General features: G+C 44.4%; 1 protein-coding gene across 5 annotated transcripts in view; it reads right to left on the bottom strand.

Annotated features, from left to right (window-relative positions):
- Positions 1-19,047, bottom strand: part of wdr33 (WD repeat domain 33) — a 41,383-nt gene that overhangs the window by 6,460 nt on the left and 15,876 nt on the right. For 4 of the 5 annotated variants that reach the window (XM_055867615.1, XM_055867618.1, XM_055867616.1 and 1 more), the window contains exons 8-17: positions 12,848-12,974; positions 12,382-12,536; positions 11,996-12,074; positions 11,566-11,676; positions 7,910-8,004; positions 5,955-6,041; positions 5,587-5,726; positions 5,329-5,439; positions 3,705-4,475; positions 3,344-3,404 (exon numbers count right to left, since the gene is read on the bottom strand). In XM_055867615.1, the coding sequence (XP_055723590.1) occupies positions 3,344-3,404; positions 3,705-4,475; positions 5,329-5,439; positions 5,587-5,726; positions 5,955-6,041; positions 7,910-8,004; positions 11,566-11,676; positions 11,996-12,074; positions 12,382-12,536; positions 12,848-12,974 (1,737 nt within the window). The remainder of the gene's footprint in view (positions 1-3,343; positions 3,405-3,704; positions 4,476-5,328; positions 5,440-5,586; positions 5,727-5,954; positions 6,042-7,909; positions 8,005-11,565; positions 11,677-11,995; positions 12,075-12,381; positions 12,537-12,847; positions 12,975-19,047) is intronic. The other variant, XM_055867617.1, reaches the window with a different exon arrangement.

Below are 19,047 nucleotides of genomic sequence, written 5' to 3'. Positions count from 1 at the left end.
ACAGAAATTGAATGATGTGTCCCTGAACAAAGGGGGGGGGGGGGTCAAAATCAAAAGTGACAGTCAGTATCTGGTGTGGCCACCAGCTACATTAAGTACTGCAATGCATCTCCTCCTCATGGACTGCACCAGATTTGCCAGTTCTTGCTGTGAGATGTTACCCCACTCTTCCACCAAGGCACCTGCAAGTTCCCGGACATTTCTGGGGGGGAATGGCCCTAGCCCTCACCCTCCGATCCAAAAGGTCCCAGACGTGCTCAATGGGATTGAGATCCGGGGTCTTCGATGGCCATGGCAGAACACTGACATTCCTGTCTTGCAGGAAATCGCGCACAGAACAAGCAGTATGGCTGGTGGCTTTGTCATGCTGGAGGGTCATGTCAGGATGAGCCTGCAGGAAGGGTATCACATGAGGGAGGATGTCTTCCTTGTAACGCACAGCGTTGAGATTGCCTGCAATGACAACAAGCTCAGTCCGATGATGTGACACACTGCCCCAAACCATGACGGACCCTCCACTTCCAAATCGATCCCGCTTCAGAGTACAGGCCTCGGTGTAACGCTCATTCCTTTGACGATAAACGCGAATCCGACCATCACCCCTGGCTAGACAAAACCGCGACTCGTCAGTGAAGAGCACTTTGCCAGTCCTGTCTGGTCCAGCGACGGTGGGTTTGTGCCCATAGGCGACGTGGGTTTGTGCCCATAGGCGACGGTGGGTTTGTGCCCATAGGCAACGGTGGGTTTGTGCCCATAGGCGACGGTGGGTTTGTGCCCATAGGCGACGGTGGGTTTGTGCCCATAGGCGACGGTGGGTTTGTGCCCATAGGCGACGGTGGGTTTGTGCCCATAGGCGACGGTGGGTTTGTGCCCATAGGCGACGGTGGGTTTGTGCCCATAGGCGACGGTGGGTTTGTGCCCATAGGCAACGGTGGGTTTGTGCCCATAGGCGACAGTGGGTTTGTGCCCATAGGCGACAGTGGGTTTGTGCCCATAGGCGACAGTGGGTTTGTGCCCATAGGCGACAGTGGGTTTGTGCCCATAGGCGACGGTGAGTTTGTGCCCATAGGCGATGTTGTTGCCGGTGATGTCTGGTGAGGACCTGCCTTACAACAGGCCTACAAGCCCTCAGTCCAGCCTCTCTCAGCCTATTGCGGACAGTCTGAGCACTGATGGAGGGATTGTGCGTTCCTGGTGTAACTTGGGCAGTTGTTGTTGCCATCCTGTACCTGTCCTGCAGGTGTGATGTTCGGATGTACCGATCCTGTGCAGGTGTTGTTACACGTGGTTTGCCACTGCGAGGACGATCAGCTGTCCGTCCTGTAGCGCTGTCTTAGGCGTCTATTGCAATTTATTGCCCTGGCCACATCTGCGGTCCTCATACCTCCTTGCAGCATGCCTAAGGCACATTCACGCAGATGAGCAGGGACTCGGGGCGTCTTTCTTTTGGTGTTTTTCAGTCAGAAGAAATGCCTCTTTAGTGTCCTAAGTTTTCATAACTGTGACCTTAATTGCCTACCGTCTGTAGGCTGTTAGTGTCTTAACGACCGTTCCACAGGTGCATGTTCATTAATTGTTTATGGTTCATTGAACAAGCATGGGAAACCTGCCTAGAAGTCCAGCATCCTGGAGTCGCCTCTTCACTGTTGACTTTGAGACTGGTGTTTTGCGGATACTATTTAATGAAGCTGCCAGTTGAGGACTTGTGAGGCGTCCGTTTCTCAAACTAGACACTCCAATGTACTTGTCCTCTTGCTCTGTTGTGCACCGGGGCCTCCCACTCTTTCTATTCTGGTTAGAGCCAGTTTGCGCTGTTCTGTGAAGGGAGTAGTACACAGCGTTGTTTCCAGCTACAATAGTCATTTACAACATTAATAATGTCTACACTGTGTTTCTGATCAATTTGATGTTATTTTAATGGACAAAAAAAAAGAAAATTAAATTTCTAAGTGACCCCAAACTTTTGAACGGTAGTGTATATATACATACACACACACACACACACACACACACACACACACACACACACACACACACACACACACACACACACACACATCACATACACACACATCACATACTTCTGCCTCCACTCTTCTGGGAAAGCTTTCCACTAGTTGTTGGAACATTGCTGCGGGGACGTGCTTCCATTCAGCCACAAGACCATTAGAGAGGTTGGGCACTGATGTTGGGCAATTAGGCCTGGCTCGCAGTCAGCATTCCAATTCATCCCCAAAGGTGTTTGATGGAGTTAAGGTCAGGGCTCTGTGCAGGCCATTCAAGTTCTTCCACACAGATCTCAACAAACCATTTCTGTATGGACCTCACTTTTTTCAAGGGGGCATTGTCATGCTGAAAAAGGAAAGGGCCTTCCCCAAACTGTCATTGCATGCTAATTTCCCTTCACTGGAACTAAGGGGCCTAGCTCGAACCATGAAAAAACACCCAAACATCCTCCACCAACAAACTTTACAGTTGGCACTATGCATTGGGGCAGGTAGCGTTCTCCTGATATCTGCCGAACCCAGATTTGTCCGTGGGACTGCCAGATGGTGAAGCGTGATTCATCACTCCAGAAAACGCATTTCCACTGCTCCAGATCCAACGCTTGGCATTGTGCATCGTGATCTTAGGCTTGTGTGCAGCTGCTCGGCCATGGCTCCATTTCATGAAGCTCACAAAGAACAGTTCTTGTGCTGATGTTGCTTCCAGAGGCGGTTTGGAAATTGGTAGTGAGTGTTGCAACTGAGGAGAGACAATTTTTACGCGCTACAGCACACGGTGTTCCCGTTCTGTGAGCTTGTGTGACTAGGCCACTTCACGGCTGAGCCGTTGTTGCTCCTAAACGTTTCCACTTCACAATAACAGCACTTACAGTTGACCCGGGCAGCTCTAGCAGGGCAGAAATTTGACAAACTGACTGGTGGCATCCTATGACGCTGCCACGTTGAATGTCACTGAGCTCTTCAGCACGGGCCATCCTACTGCCAATGTTTATCTATGGAGATTGCATGGCTGTGCACTCGATTTTATAAAGCTGTCAGCAACGGGTGTGGCTGAAATAGCCGAATCCATTCATTTCAAGGGTTGTTGAAATACTTTTGGCCATGAAGTGTATTTATATTCCGGTTTCTGACATTGCTCGTTCTGATATTTCTTCATTTCAGATTTTTTTTCTGGATTATGTGTATATAGTTTATTTTTTACTGCTAGGTATTACTGCACTGTTGGAGATAGAAACACAAGCATTTCGCTGCAACTGCTATAACATCTGCAAATCTGTGTAAGCGACCAAAAAAACGTTGATTTTATCTTAGATTCATGAGAATTTGTGTTCACCTACCTTTGCCATTGGGTCCTTGCTGTCCCATCCCATGCATCATGGGGCCAGTGTTTTGTCCCACCTGTGTGAAGTGTAGTTTTTAGGATTTGAGACTTTTTGTAAACACAAAGGGGCGTTTCAATAAGCATTGAATTGAACCATCTTGGATCATTTCATATTGCACACAAACAGCCCTACTGCTTAAATATTGAATTTGAACTCAATGTTGTTGGCTAACCAACAAGACAATGTTGCTACAATTTCCCCAGATTAATATTTACCTCTTTAGATTCAACAAAAGCTCTTGCCACATTCTTATGAAATTAGCATACCTTCATATTTCTGACATTTATTTGTTTTACAGCTAGTTTGACAATCTCACCTGGTGCTGCATGTAGGATGGAGGCCCCTGCATGTTGCCTGGTGGGCCCTGCATATTGCCTGGGGGTCCTTGCATGTTTCCAGAGGGGCCCTGCATGTTCCCGGGGGGTCCTTGCATGTTACCCGGTGGGGGCCCGTGCATCCCACCTGGGGGTGGCCCCTGCATGTTGCCCATCCCATGCATGCCCCCCATGCTTGGCATGTTGCCGTGTGTCCTGGGAGGGTTCTGCATGGGAGGCCCCATCCCCACCCCGCCCTGCATGGGTCCCTGTGGGCCCATCATATTCCCCTGAGGGGGCATCATGCCCCCCTGTGGTGGAGGCCCCTGGCCTCGAGGAGGGGGCCCCATCATTCCTCCTGGTGGGGGGCCCTGCATGTTTCCGGGGGGGCCCTGCATCCCTCTGGGTCCGGGAGGCATGCCGTGAGGCCCCTGGGGGCCCATGTTTCTGTGGGGGCCGGGGTGCCTCTGCATGCCTTGGGGCCCATGGAGGTCAGGGGGACCCATCATGCCCTGAGGAGGCCCCTGGTGGTGCTGGGACCCTGGAGGGGGGCCCATCTGGCCCGGACGCATGAACGGAGCCTGCATGACGCCAGGGCCCATGGGGGGCCCCATGTTGTGGGGCATCTGCTGAGGGGGCATGGACTGGGGGAAGCCCTGAGGAGGTGGGGGCATGGTTCCTCCCTGACCAGGGAAAGGTGGCATGGGTCCTTGTGGACCTCCCGGGGGAGGCATGTTCCCATCCATCTGATTCATACGGTCCATCTTCATTTGCTGGGGAAAATGATTCAGCCTATCATACCTGATTCAGCGTATCGTTTAAAGGGATAGTTCACGTTAAATCTATATCTGAGTAAAATTACACTTCCCTTCAGTTGTGTCTGTCTGAAGGCCCATGTTGAAATAATCCATAATAATCTACTCTATTTATTTCTAATAATCTATTATTTTCGTCAGATTTCATGAATGGAAACAGCCGAGCTGGAACGTCCTCAAAAACACTAGCGTCGATACTCGCAAGAACCTGTTTTCTTTCCCACGAGAATGTTATTTTTGCAATAAAATTCACATTTTTTAATGCTCTGATACTTCTTATGTTCACGGGTCAGTTTTGTTCACATCTGGAAAGCAATACAAGTCCAAGAGCCTGCCACAGGGGATGACGTCATCACTGGAAGATGCATACAGATGCTCTGTGCTGTGGCTACGTGAGGACATAGTTCCAGTTCTGAGTAACCAAATTCCAGCAATTATTTCAGCAGTATGCAGGTTAAAAAAATCCCTGCTACGTCCAACTGCCAAACTTAGTTTGAAGTGTTTTTTAGGGAGTTTCGGCTTGTAGTGCAGCTTTGCTAACATCGGTCCGGCCGTTTCCGTTCATGAAATCTGACAACGCTAGCCAGAAGTAAATAATGGATTATTGTGGATTTTGTCACCATGGGCCTTCAGAAACAACTCAAGTTAAGGCCCAAATATAGATTTTGCATGAACTATCCTTTTAATCTGAAACAAATGCCTGTAGCTGCACTGCAGGGCTAGGTTTGTTGACCATTGACCTAAAATGCATTTCTCTTGCAATCGCTCATTCATGTTACACATTTTTGTTGTTTCAAAGAGGACCTCTCACCTCTAGCATCATCGGGTTGGTGTTGGTCTTCCCATCCATTTTCTTCTCATCCATCCTTTCTTTCTTCTCTCCTCCCGGTGGCACGAGAGGCACCTTATTATCCGCCCAGGCCTGAAGGAAGGAAAGCGGGAGGAGACAAAGGAAGTGAGAAAGAGTGAGAAATTTCACGGAGCAAATACTCAAATTTACTCACAACAGACCCATCTTGCTTCGTTTTTCTTGCTTCTTGTATACAAAACTGAATCAAGACTAAGTTACCTGTTGGAATTGGGCAGGGATGGGTTTGGCGTAGGGGACCTTCTTCTGTGGCACTTTCTTCTGGTCTTTCTGTAAAATCTCCTCAATCCCCCAATCCAGACCTGGGATGCTCATCTCCTCCTCGGCTGCAGTCTCTTTATCTTGAGAAAATCAAACAACGTTACCCATAGTCCACCAATCTACCACGCCAACCTTGCTGGAACTGTATAGACCGTGGAAGTCACAGCCCATTGCTGCAACTTTATTAGAGCTAATTCAACTACAAAACTAAACCTTAACCCCCCCCCCCCCCCCAAACCATCTCTTTGACTTAGACGAGACAAAGAATTGTTTGAGAAGTGTGAATGTGTGTACGTGTGTGTCCTCACCGCTTGCCTCTTGTTCCATGGCAGCTTTGAGCTGATCGGGGATCCCCATGCCAGGAATGGCAGCTAAGCTGTTTGGCTCCATGTCATCTGGAAAACAAACAGACCCAGAACAACAAGTCAAATGGTGACACCATGTAACCTTGACCGGACACGTTAAAAACATTTTTTTCTACATGACTTCAAACACCCACTATAGAAAACATTCTTTAAGGTGATCAACGCGTGTCCTCCAAATTCTGCCAAATATTTCTGTTTTTAACTAGATAGTTCAGTCCTTCAGTTTGTTACTGAGGGTGAATACAAGGCTTTCCAATTGATAGCTATACATTTCTTTGCAGCATAAAGACCTAGATTACAAAAATTTCTAGACAAAAATGAAATGACAGCACAATACTGTACATTATCCCAAAATGACCATGCAATAAGAGTTCCTTTTTGCATCTCCAACAGAGATGTGACATTTCTGGGTGCATTACATGCATTCTGGCAGGAGTGCATGAAATGTCCTGTGAACGATCTTAAATTGCAGTACTTTATGTCTTATGAGCAGGTATGAGCATTTTCACATATCTGTGACCAATGGTTCTCCTCAGTTTCCCATTGTCTCCTTCTAGGTTCTGAACCATCAGGTCGAGTTTCAATCAACCCTTGATATAACTTGGCAATCGACTTCTTTGGCGTAGCAGCTTCTCTCAGGATTGTTTCTATGCTAGATGCCTTCAGTTCATCCAGACTCTGTTGAAGCGATTGTACTTAAAGAAATCAGCCTTGGATAAGCCAACTCTTTCTTGAGATTGATTGAATGACAGTAGAGATCCATCATAGTACATGTTCAAAAGTCATGATGCCACTTTGGTGCCAGGACTGAAAGGTGTTGTCACTAAACACTAGAGGTAAGGTGGGGTTATTCCAAATAGGGGTGCCTGGCGATATTGGTTCTTTTCACCTCATGAATTTATATGAATTCTCCCAAACACAAATGGAATTGAGAATCATTGGATTGTCCGTTTCCGTCTTCCACGCCTTGGACCCGAAGTAGTGAATCTATTTTAGATCATAAAGGTGTAACATTTATGGCTTAGATAATCATCCATGCACAAGGATAATCTGCTGTCTATTGCTTAGTGAACACAGTTGTGCAGCCCAGTAATCGAGTACCACAGTATGAGTCATAATATCCATAAAACCTAGCGGTCAAACAAGGAAATTGTTCCAATAATTTTCCCACCATACATTTTTCCCATAGGGGATTATAGAAACACTTAAAAATAAGGGATGTGTTACGTGTAGGCTTACCCTGGCGTGACGTTTTGATAACCGTGTAAATCTCTCTAGGACAAGGTGACTTATCAATATATTCGCCTGTATTTACCCCCCAAAAAATCAAACGCTAATTAGCTGCTAATGTGGCCAACAAAGAACTACAAATGCCATGTTGATCAGGCATTTGACTGACGAATCGAGGCAAAGGTAAGAATGTCTGGATTAACTATCTAATGTTAGCGAAATTGTAATAAATAAACTGGTGAAATTTAATTCAATTGACAATTCTGTGAACTGTCTTGTGCAAGTTTTAAATTGACACAATAACTGTTAGCAAAGCTGTCTGCTAGAGACGACGTGCACGAGCCTGCAGGGATTTGTAGTCTTGCATGTTGTCTACTTTGATGCTAATTAGCATTTTGTAAATAGAGCTGAACATATTGATGAAAGTCACCTTGTCCTAGAGATTTACATGGTTATCAAAACATTATGCCATGGTAAGCCTACACTAAACACATTCCTTATTTTAAGTGATTCTAAAATTCCCTACGGCAAAAATGAACTGTGGAAAAAAGATTGGAACAATTTCCCTGTTATGACATCCACTGTGGGGCTCTATACACAGACAAATTCAAAACACACACACAGCATACATACTTACACCTCGCACAAAATATTCCTACACATCATACCGTATTCCACTCCATCCTCTGACATCCCAGGTAACAAATTCAGATTGTATCTGTCCCTCATCTTGTCCCCTGGCCGATTCCTCGTCCAGAATTTACTGAAAGGGATATAAATCACGCAGGTCACACTTCAAAGCACACCAGAACAGACATCCAAAATAACAATAATTTGTCCTATTTCACAGGTGTGTATTATACTCATGTGTGAATTGGAAATGTGTTTTTTGCATATCCCAACTACCCTGAGACACCCTTGGAGAGTGGGGTCCGGGCAGGGTTTGCCATTATCAACGGCGACCCTGGAGCAATTAGGATTAAGTGCCTTGCACAAGGGCACAGACAATTTTTCACCTGGTCGGCTCGTGATTTTGAACAAGAGACCTTTAGGTTAATGGCCCCACGCTCTAAGCCTAGACTATCTGCCACTCTCGCAACACATTCAGTATGCGGCCAGTGTGGAAATCAAACCCAAAACCTACCAACAGAGCCTTTAGCAAACCATGGGACGATATAAATATGGGAGAAAGGTCTATCAATAGGGGTGTGCAAGACAAGACAATTCAAGAACCATGTCGGCTCCGATATGATACAGGAACGATACGTTTAAGTTCAAAATGATTAGTTGAGATTCGATGCACTAACATTTGTTGCATTAAGACATGAGTTTTCCATTCTAAATTAAGGCCTACCTCTCGCTGGACAGTGCGGGAAGCTGTGCACCGCGCGTAGAAATGTTACAAAGGAGAATGACAGCTATTGGGGGTGGCTCGGCATGCAAGATGACTTGTAGATCCATTACTGTCATACACAGTTGCACATAAGGAAAGGGCGCCCCAGTTCAGTCAGAAAAGACTCAAATAATTTTTGGAAGGAAAGTAATGGGAGTAAAAAACATTAGTGAACCGGTGGTTTGTAAAGTTAATCGTTTTTCTGACCGATACATGCCACATTTGGATCAGTTAAGAGTCCCACGGACCAACGTGCTCGTATCTTAAACATTTGAACCGGATTCTGATCTATATCAGTTTATTGTTACACCCTCATCTTTCAACCTTATCAACAATTCCATTTAGTCTTGCTTCCCTGTCTACACTGAACAAAAATATAAAACGCAACAAGTGTTGGTCCCATGTTTCATGAGCTGAAATAGAACATCCAGGGAAATGTTCCATATTCACAAAAAGCTTGTTCCTCTAAAATGTTGTGCACAAATGTTTACATCCCTGTTAGTGAGCATTTCTCTTTAACAAGGGTAATCCATCCACCTGACAGGTGTGGCATATAAAGAAGCTGATTAAACAGCATGATCATTAGACAGGTGCACCTTGTGCTGGGGACAATAAAAGGCCACTAAAATGTGCAGTTTTGTCAAACAACAAGTTGAAGGACCGTACAATTGGCCTGCTGACTGTAGGAATGTCCACCGGAGCTGTTGCCAGATAATTGAATGTTCATTTCTCGACTATAAGCCTCCTCCAACGTCATTTTGAGAATTTCGCAGTATGTCCAACCAGCCTCATAACCGCAGACCAAGTGTATGGCGTCATGTGAGCGAGCGGTTTTCTGATGTCAACGTTGTGGTGGCGGTGGGGTTATGGTATGTGCAGACATAAGCTACATACAACAAACACAATTGCATTTTATCAATGGCAATTTGAATGCACAAAAATAACGTGATGAGATCCTGAGGCCCATTGTAATGCCATTCATTTGCCGGCATCACCTAATTTTTCAGCATGATAATGTAATGATGCAAAGATCTGTACACAATTCCTGGAAGCTGAACATTTCCTAGTTATTCCATGGCTTCCAGACTCAGACATGTCACCCATTGAGAATGTTTTGGATCGACATGTACGACAGTGTGTTCCAGTTCTCGCCAATATCCAGCAACTTCGCACAGCCATTAAAGTGGAGTTGGACAACATTCCAAAATCAATAGCCTGATCAACTGTATGCCAAGGCGATGTGTCGCGCCTCATGAGGCAAATGGTGGTCACACCATTTGTTGCTTTGATATTTTTGTTCAGTATACACTCTGGTATGGGTGGAGAGTTAGTGTACGCCCAATTGTTGTGATTCTCTAGGTCTTGTGTATACAGTGCATTCGGAAAGTATTCAGACCCCTTGAGTTTTCCATACTTTATTATGTTACAGCCTTACTCAAAAATGTATTACATTGTTTTTTCCCCCCTCAATCTACATACAATACTACAAAATGACAAAGCAAAAAGTTTAGAAAATTTAGCAAATGTATTTAAAATAAAAAGCTGAAATGTCACTTTAACGTAAGTATTCAGACCCATGACTCAGTAATTTGTTTTAGCACCTTTGGCAACGATTACATGCTTGAATCTTCTTGGTATGACGCTACAAGCTTGGCACACCTGTATTTGGGGAGTTTCTCCCATTCTTCTCTGCAGATCCTCTCAAACTGTGTCAAGTTTGATGGGGAGCGTCGCTGCACAGATATTTTTGGTCTCTCCAGAGATGTTCGATTGGGTTCAAGTCCGGGGTCTAACTGGGCTTCTCAAGGACATTCAGAGACTTGTCCCTAAGCCACTCCTGCGTTGTCTTGGCTGTGTGCTGAGGGTCATTGTCCTGTTGGAAGGTGAACCTTCGCCACAGTCTGAAGTCCTGAGTGCTCTGGAGCAGGTTTTCATCAAGGATCTCTCTGTACTTTGCTCGGTTCCTCATTCCCTCGATCCTTACTAGTCTCACAGTCCCTACCGCTGAAAAACATCCCCACAGCATGATGCTGCCACCACCATGCTTCACGTAGGGATGGTGCCAGGTTTCCTCCAGACGTGACGCTTGGCATTCAGGCCAAAGAGTTCAATCTTGGTTTCATCTGAACAGAGAATCTTGTCTCTCATTGTCTGAGAGTCCTTTAGGTGCCTTTTGGCAAATGTTTATTGAGGAGTGGCTTCTGTCTGGCCACTCTACCATAAAGGCATGATTGTTGGAGTGCTGCAGAGATGGTTGTCCTTCTGGAAGGTTCTCCCATCTCCACTCTGGAGCTTTGTCACAATAACCATTGGGTTCTTGGTCACCTCCCTGTCCAAGGCCCTTCACCCCCAACTGCTCAGTTTGGCCTGGGCGGCCTGCTCAAGGTAGAGTGGTGGTTCCAAACTTGTTCAATTGAAGAATGAAAGAGGCCATTGTGTTCTTGGGGACCTTCAATGCTGCAGACATGTTTTGGTACCCTTCCCCAGATCTGTGCCTCGACAAAATCCTGTCTTGGGGCTCTACGGACAATTCCTTCGTCCACATGGCTTGGTTTTTGCCCTGACATGCACTGTCAACTGTGGGACCTTATATAGACAGGTGTGACAGGTGTTATATAGACAAATCATGTCTTATCAAACATCTCAAGGATGATCAATTGAAACAGGATGCACCTGAGCTCAAATCTCAAGTCTCATAGCAAAGGGTCTGAATACTAATGCAAATAAAGTATCTATTTACTATTTTTAATACATTTGCAGAAATGTATAAAAACCTGTTTTCGCTTTGTCATTATGGGGTTTTGTGTGTAGATTGAGGAAAAATGTTGTATTTAATCAATTTTATAACAAGGCTCTAATGTAACAAAACGTGGAAAACGTCAAGGGGACTGAATACTTTCCGTATGCACTGTATGCAACTTGTAAGCTTACCTGGTGTGGTCGTTGGATCCCGAGCAGAGGATGTGCCCGAGCGGATGCCACGCCAGGCTCCATATCATGCCCTCATGGGCCATCTCCATTCCGCCCACCTCCTTCTCCACACTGACAGAAAGCGCAGTAGGAATAAAATCATAAGGGCGGGGTGTGACATGAAACGGTCATAATTGGTAATGAACCCAGTCCTTTGTAACAAGTCTAATGTCATGAATACAGGTTTTGTGTAGGAATTATTCACTTTGAGGTATCCTGACTACATTTATGCGCATGGCCTCTTACACACGATTAATGCTTGCAATCATACATTTTTTTTACTTTGTTCAATGAAATGACAGTCCGACAAAGGAATCGGGCCTCTGGCAAGTGATTGGTAGAGGAAACGAGATCCTGTGTGTCGATTTGAGGGTTGAGCTGTCACTCTTACCCTACGTTCCAGAAGAGGAGGGATCCGTCTGAGCCTCCGCTGGCGAACAGGCCCTCGTGGACAGGGTGCCACGCTACAGCTGGAGACAGGAGACAAAGGGTTAACACACATATTTCACTAACATAAGTTTAATGTCTCAAACTCAGGATCACCACAAAAATAAAGTGGTATGTCAACTCAAGGAGTTTCTCCTGCACCAGTAAAAACGATAGAGGACTTATTCACACCCTTGACAGAGCACTGCAGAAACAATCCATGGAAACACATGGTAAATAAACTAAGCAACATTTGGCATCATAACATTCCTCTAACTACAGCAGAGGCCATTTGCTGAACTAGGTGCTAAATGGAATAAGCCAAGTCAAGTCAGTCAAGACAAAGCATACCTGTGGCCTCTTTCTTGTGGCCTCGGAACACCTGCAGCTCCTCCTTGAGGTTGCGGATGTCAAAGAGTTTACACAGGTGGTCGCGTGATGCTGTCAGCAGCCAGTTACCGTTCAGGTTCCACTTCACCTCCATCACCGTGTTCTTATGGGCGTGACTGACGAAGAGGTAGGGTGTATATCAGAGCCATCACAGTACAGATCAGCTTGGCACAGTAGTGTAAAAAGGGTATAAGTTTCTTTCTATCCTCCAAGTTGCCTCAAGCATTTTAAAAAGGTTGAACTATTTTACAGCTCCCTTTAACATCAGTCATCTACTGAGAAACTACACAGTAACAACAATTTTAACAAGAAGGCACAAATTGTAACGGAGAAGTACCACATTTTGTTAGATAATTTCTCAGGCGGCTCTGGGTTTTGGGGATGAGGTGCTTTATGCCACTTTCCGCTGCCTTTGAGTAAAACTCACAGTGTGGCCAAACTCTGTCCGGTCTTGGGATCCCAGAATTTTATTGGCTGCTGGCTATCTTTGCTCCCAGAAACCACCAGGCCTTTAGTGGGATGCCAGTCCACGCACTTCACGTCAGCTCCGTGACCTGTGGAGGAAGAACACCTTTAGTATCTGTAGGTGTGTGTCAGAGGCAAAAGGACAGGACAAATATACAATCGTTCACTTGTATGTGAATGTAAGAGATGGTGCGGTCTACGGGTGTGTGTGACAAAGACTGTGTGCTTAGGGGAGTCACTCAATTCCATCCTCACTCACTGTGGGGTGAGTAAGCATAAAACTTGGCCAATATACTTGTACCAATGCACATACATTATTATTAAAATAGTAGATGTGGTAGCAGACCAAATCCAAAGTAATTACACATACCGGAAGATTGCAAAGTGTGTGTGTGTGTATGCCAAGAGAGAGCAAAAGAAGTGAACAAACGTAATTGAGACACCAACAAGGTTTAACAATGTGTACATTTGTGTGTGAGGAGATACATGAGTGTACAAACCATTGGTGATAACATGACTGGTTGACCTTGTAAAAATTTGGAACAAATTAACTAAGCCAATTCCTCTGGGTGTTAGGCACTCAACAATTTTACCTTTTGATTCTACAAGTAGTAAGTAAGTAAGTCCTTCTTCAGGTCTACATAAGCACTACATGACACCAAATAAACGTTGCCTTTGTTTTACCTGATATTGCTATGTGCAGTTTAACATTCTACAAACAAATATGTTGGGATTTATGACAGTTTACATGAAGTGATTTTGAGCAGTGCATTCTTGCGTGTAACCCCTTCAGCCTAAATATTTACGTGAAAGCACACACAGGGGTTCCATTTCAAGAATATGTGCACAGGTAGATATATGCTTGTGATAATGTACCATGTAAAAACAAAACATGGTGAAGGAGTGAGAAGACAATTAACTTTGTCTGGCTTTAAAATGGGTGCAGATTGACTGTGTGTGTGTGTGTGTGTGAATCATCTGCACACTAGAGATCGGATACCCTGCGATTCAGCATCCTCAGCATCCTCACAGTCTAAGACACATCTTAGATAATCATGGCTTGAGACATTCCAACTAGCTTAGATTGACAGCTTTTAAAAACATGTTCCAACTTAACTCTAAATTATACAAATATATATTATACAAATATATATTATACAAAATAATGTCCTCAGTCTGCTGGGTCCTTCGTACCGGTGTTCATGTTTGAATCAACTCCATCTCACATAACACAAATGCTTTGTGGTTCCCTTACTAAACCAGAATAAGATCAGGTGGAGGGGAGGGGGGGGGTACTTGCTAGATTAACTTTAGTTAAAAGCTGCTAATTTTGCCTTTTGACTATAAAGTAAAATAGTACTAAATCCATTTTTACCTAGAAGTGCAGCAAGGCATTTCTGCTGTAAAAGCACATTATTTTAATAAGAACATAAGACAAATGGGTAAATTGATAGCAACATCACCAATCAATTTATTAAAGTGGAAACAAAACTAAGGGAGTAGTGAAATAAACTCAGCAAAAAAGAAACGTCCCTTTTTCAGGACCCTGTCTTTCGAAGATAATTCGTAAAAATCCAAATAACTTCACAGATCTTCATTGTAAAGGGTTTTAAACACTGTTTAAAGCTTGTTCAATGAACCGTAAACAATTAATGAACATGCACCTGTGGAACGACCGTTAAGACACTAACAGCTTACACACGGTAGGCAATTAAGGTCACAGTTATAAAAACTTAGGACACTAAAAAGGCCTTTCTACTGACTCTGAAAAACACCAAAAGAAAGATGCCCAGGGTCCCTGCTCATCTGTGTGAACGTGCCTTAGGCATGCTGCAAGGAGGCATGAGGACTGCAGATGTGGCCAGGGCAATAAATTGCAATGTCAGTACTGTGAGACGCCTAAGACAGCACTACAGGGAGACAGGATGGACAGCTGATCGTCCTCGCTATGGCAGACCACGTGTAACAACACCTGCACAGGATCGGTACATCCGAACATCACACCTGCGGGACAGGTACGGGATGGCAACAACAACTGCCCAAGTTACACCAGGAACGCACAATCCCTCCATCAGTGCTCAGACTGTCCGCAATAGGCTGAGAGAGGCTGGACTGAGGGCTTGTAGGCCTGTTGTAAGGCAGGTCCTCACCAGACATCACCGGCAACAACGTCGCCTATGGGCACAAACCCACCAGGGGTGGACCAGACAGGACTGGTAAAAAGTGCTCTTCACTGACGAGTTGTGGTTTTGTCTTACATGGGGTGATGGTCGGATTCACGTTTATCGTCGAAGGATTGAGCGTTATACCGAGGCCTGTACTTTGGAGCGGGATTGATTTGGAGGTGGCGGGTCCGTCATGGTCTGGGGCGGTGTGTCACAGCATCATCGGACTGAGCTTGTTGTCATTGCAGGCAATCGCAACGCTGTGCATTACAGGGAAGACATCCTCCTCCCTCATGTGGCACCCTTCCTGCAGGCTCATCCTGACATGACGCTCCATTATGACAATGCCACCAGCCAAACTTCTCGTTCTGTGCGCGAAGAGCCTGGATCTCAATCCCATTGAGCACGTCTGGAACCTGTTGGATCAGAGGCTGACGGCGAGGGCCATTCCCCCCAGAAATGTCCGGGAACTTGCAGGTGCCTTGGTGGAAGAGTGGGGTAACATCTCACAGCAAGAACTGGCAAATCTGGTGCAATCCATGAGGAGGAGATGCACTGCAGTACTTATTGCAGCTGGTGGCCACACCAGATACTGACTGTTACTTTTGACCACCCCTTTGTTCAGGGACACATTACTCCATTTCTGTTAGTCACATGTCTGTGGAACTATTTCAGTTTGTCTCAGTTGTTGAATCTTAGGTTCATACAAATATTTACACATGTTAAGTTTGCTGAAAATAAACGCAGTTGACAGTGAGAGGACGTTTCTTTTTTTGCTGAGTGTATATAAATTAAAAGTCAATTCACTCAAGATTTGCACAAATCTGAGTGTATCTCTAGTTTTGGTACACAAGGCTTCTCAATACCCACAAATCAAAACAACCGTTGTCAACCAACGGTAATGCATTAGGTTATATTCAAAATATCAGGGTGTCTACTAGAGTAAAAAGAAACGGCAAACTTGTTAAGTAAAAGTAAAACTCTGCATTTATTCTTCAAGTGGCACAGAAAAGTTTAGTTTATTGAAAGGCTAAAAAAAAACAAAAGCAAGACAAACTGGTTTCAAGTAGGCTAAGTGATCATTTATGCATTATTCTTCAATGAGTACAGTAAAAATTATTTTGTTTCAAAATAAATAAAGCAAACAAAAGGGCCTTAACCGAAGTCGGACGACAAGTAAACTTGCACACACGGTACAGAATCTGTGAATAAGCCAATTGCAGATGAGGCCTAAACTTTCTGCATGGCCTGTGAATAGTTCAAGTACACAAATTGTCAGACTGCAACTGTGAACATATTAGCATAATACTAAAACAAGAGGTTTGCTTTATTCATACTTGGCTGAAAGCATTTTATTCAATTCGCACAAGGATGCAAACATGCACTACAATGAATTACCCCCAGTCCCTTCGCTAGTCTGAGTACCTGTCTAACTTCCACTCACTCCTTGTACTCCGTGTCACGTGACAAAGACAAACGACAGAGTACAAGGAGTGGAACGTAATAGCTGAACACAGACCGGCAACAAGGCTATCCCTGCCCAGCAATTATTAAAAGAAAGCAAAGCATGCTATCGAGGAGGACTGTTTTTGCCTGACTAGGGTGTTTATGCAACAAAGACTTGATGTCTTGATGTGACTGTGAATCATGCTGAACCATCCTGATCCTAACATAGGAAACACTACAGAAAACACACCAAACCGTGTACTCTTATGATGTACTAATATACAAGGAGGTGGGACGCTGAAAACCGGTTCCTGTGGATATAGTATACCATCACTAATAAATCCTGCTCAGCCTACAGTGCATTCGGAAAGGATTTTCCACATTTTGTTACGATACAGCCTTATTCTAAAATGCATTAAATGGGGTTTTCCCGCTCATCAACCTACACACAATAATGACAATGCAAACAGAGGTCTTGAGAAATGTTTGCAAATTTATACAAAATAAAAAAACGGAAATATCACATTTACATAAGTATTCAGACCTTTTACTCAGTACTTGGTTGAAGCACCTTTGGCAGCGATTACAGCCTTGAATCTTCTGGGGTATGACGCTACAAGCTTTTCCCATTCTTCTCTGCAGATCAGGTTGGATGGGGAGCGACGCTGCACAGCTATATTTAGATCTCTCCAGGGATGTTCGATTGGGTTCAAGTCCGGGCCACTCAAGGACATTAAGACTTGTCCCGGAAGCCACTCCTGCGTTGTCTTGGCTGTGTGCTTACGGTCATTGTATAGTTGGAAGGTGAACCTTTGCCCCAGTCTGAGGTCCTGAGTGCTCTGGAACAGGTTTTCATCAAGGATCTCTGTACTTTGCTCCGTTCCTCTTTCCCTCGATCCTGACTAGTCTCCCAGTCCCTGCTGCTGAAAAACATCCCCACAACATGATACTGCCACCACCATGTTTCACCGTAGGGATGGTGCCAGGTTTCCTCCAGAAGTGACGATTGGCATTGAGGACAAAGAGTTCAATCTTGGTTTCATCAAACCAGAGAATCTGGTTTGGCAAACTCCAAGCGGGCTGTCATGTGCCTTTTGCTGATGAGTGGCTTCTGTCTGGCACTCTACCATAAAGGCCTGATTGTTGGAGTGCTGCAGAGATGGTTGTCCTTCTAGAAGGTTCTCCCAATCTCCACAGAGGAACTCTAGAGCTCCGTCATAGTGACCATCGGGTTCTCGGTCACCTCCCTGACCAAGGGGATTCTCCCCCGATTGCTCAGTTCGGCCGGGCAGCCAGCTCTTGGAAGAGTCTTGGTGGTTCCAAACTTCTTCCATTTAAGAATGATGAAGGCCACTGTGTTCTTGGGGACCTTCAATGCTGCCGAAATGTTTTGGTATCCTTCCCCAGACCTGTGCCTCGACATAATCCAGTCTCGAACTCTACGGACAATTCCTTCGACCTCATGGCTTGGTTTTTGATCTGACATGCATTGTCAACTGTGGGACTTTATATAGACAGGTGTGTGCCTTTCCAAATCATGTCCATTCAATTTAATTTACCACAGGTGGACTCCAATCAAGTTGTAGAAACATCCCAAGGATGATCAATGGAAACAAAATGCACGTGAGCTCAATTTCAAGTCTTATAGCAAAGGGTCTGAATACTTATGTAAATAAGGTCTGTTTTTATTTTTAGACATTTGCAAACATTTCTAAAAACCTATTTTCTCTTTGTTATTATGGGGTATTATGTGGAGATTGATGGGAAAAAGTATTTAATCCATTTTAGAATAAGGCTGCAGCATAACAAAATGTGGAAAAAGTCAAGGTGTCTGAATACTTTCCGTATGCACTGTAGTAGTGCATGTAATGGTGTTGAAAGATGAACAATAAAGGGAAAGTTCAGTATTGTACACCTTAATGTAAGATAGTTGCTCATGAAAGTAGTCGATGGGCCAGTACAACATTTAATCCACGGTTTCTTTATAGAGTAACTTCAGCTAACTTTAGTCATCGTTATCTAAAAATCTAAATGGGAGTGGTTACATGCGGTTCCTGGAAAAAAAAAATGTTTTTCTCAAATCACCTTTAAGTAACATCAAACCAAATTATTAAGCTATCTGGCCATTCCATTTTTAACGGGTGCCCCATTACTCCCATAGATTTTTAGCTGGCTGTGGCAAAAATTACCTCAAGTTTGTGGTAGCTGTTAAAAGAAATATATATATATATATATAAATAAATAAATGAACCATGGATTACAGTTTCTCCTGGCCCATAGACTACTTCAGGGGAAGAACCATGAAACAGAAAGCAATATTAAGGAAAACATTAAGAAACCATCTAAAATGAAGGTGCAAAATATGAACTTCCATTTTAAACTTCTAGCTAGCTAGATGAAAAGAAGCAGCTGTTCATTACTGCAGATAGTGGTGTGAACTGTAACTGCACCTTCAAAAACCTAGCTATGGTTTATCTAACGCCATAAGAATGGTGTATCAAAAATAATAAACATGAAATAAATATGCTAATGATAGCATGCTAAACGTCAA

This window comes from Salvelinus fontinalis, chromosome 17 (genome assembly GCF_029448725.1).
Source record: "Salvelinus fontinalis isolate EN_2023a chromosome 17, ASM2944872v1, whole genome shotgun sequence".
Taxonomy (NCBI): Eukaryota; Metazoa; Chordata; class Actinopteri; order Salmoniformes; family Salmonidae; genus Salvelinus; species Salvelinus fontinalis.
Note: the sequence above shows the minus strand (reverse complement) of the source record. Positions and strands in the feature narration are given on the sequence as shown.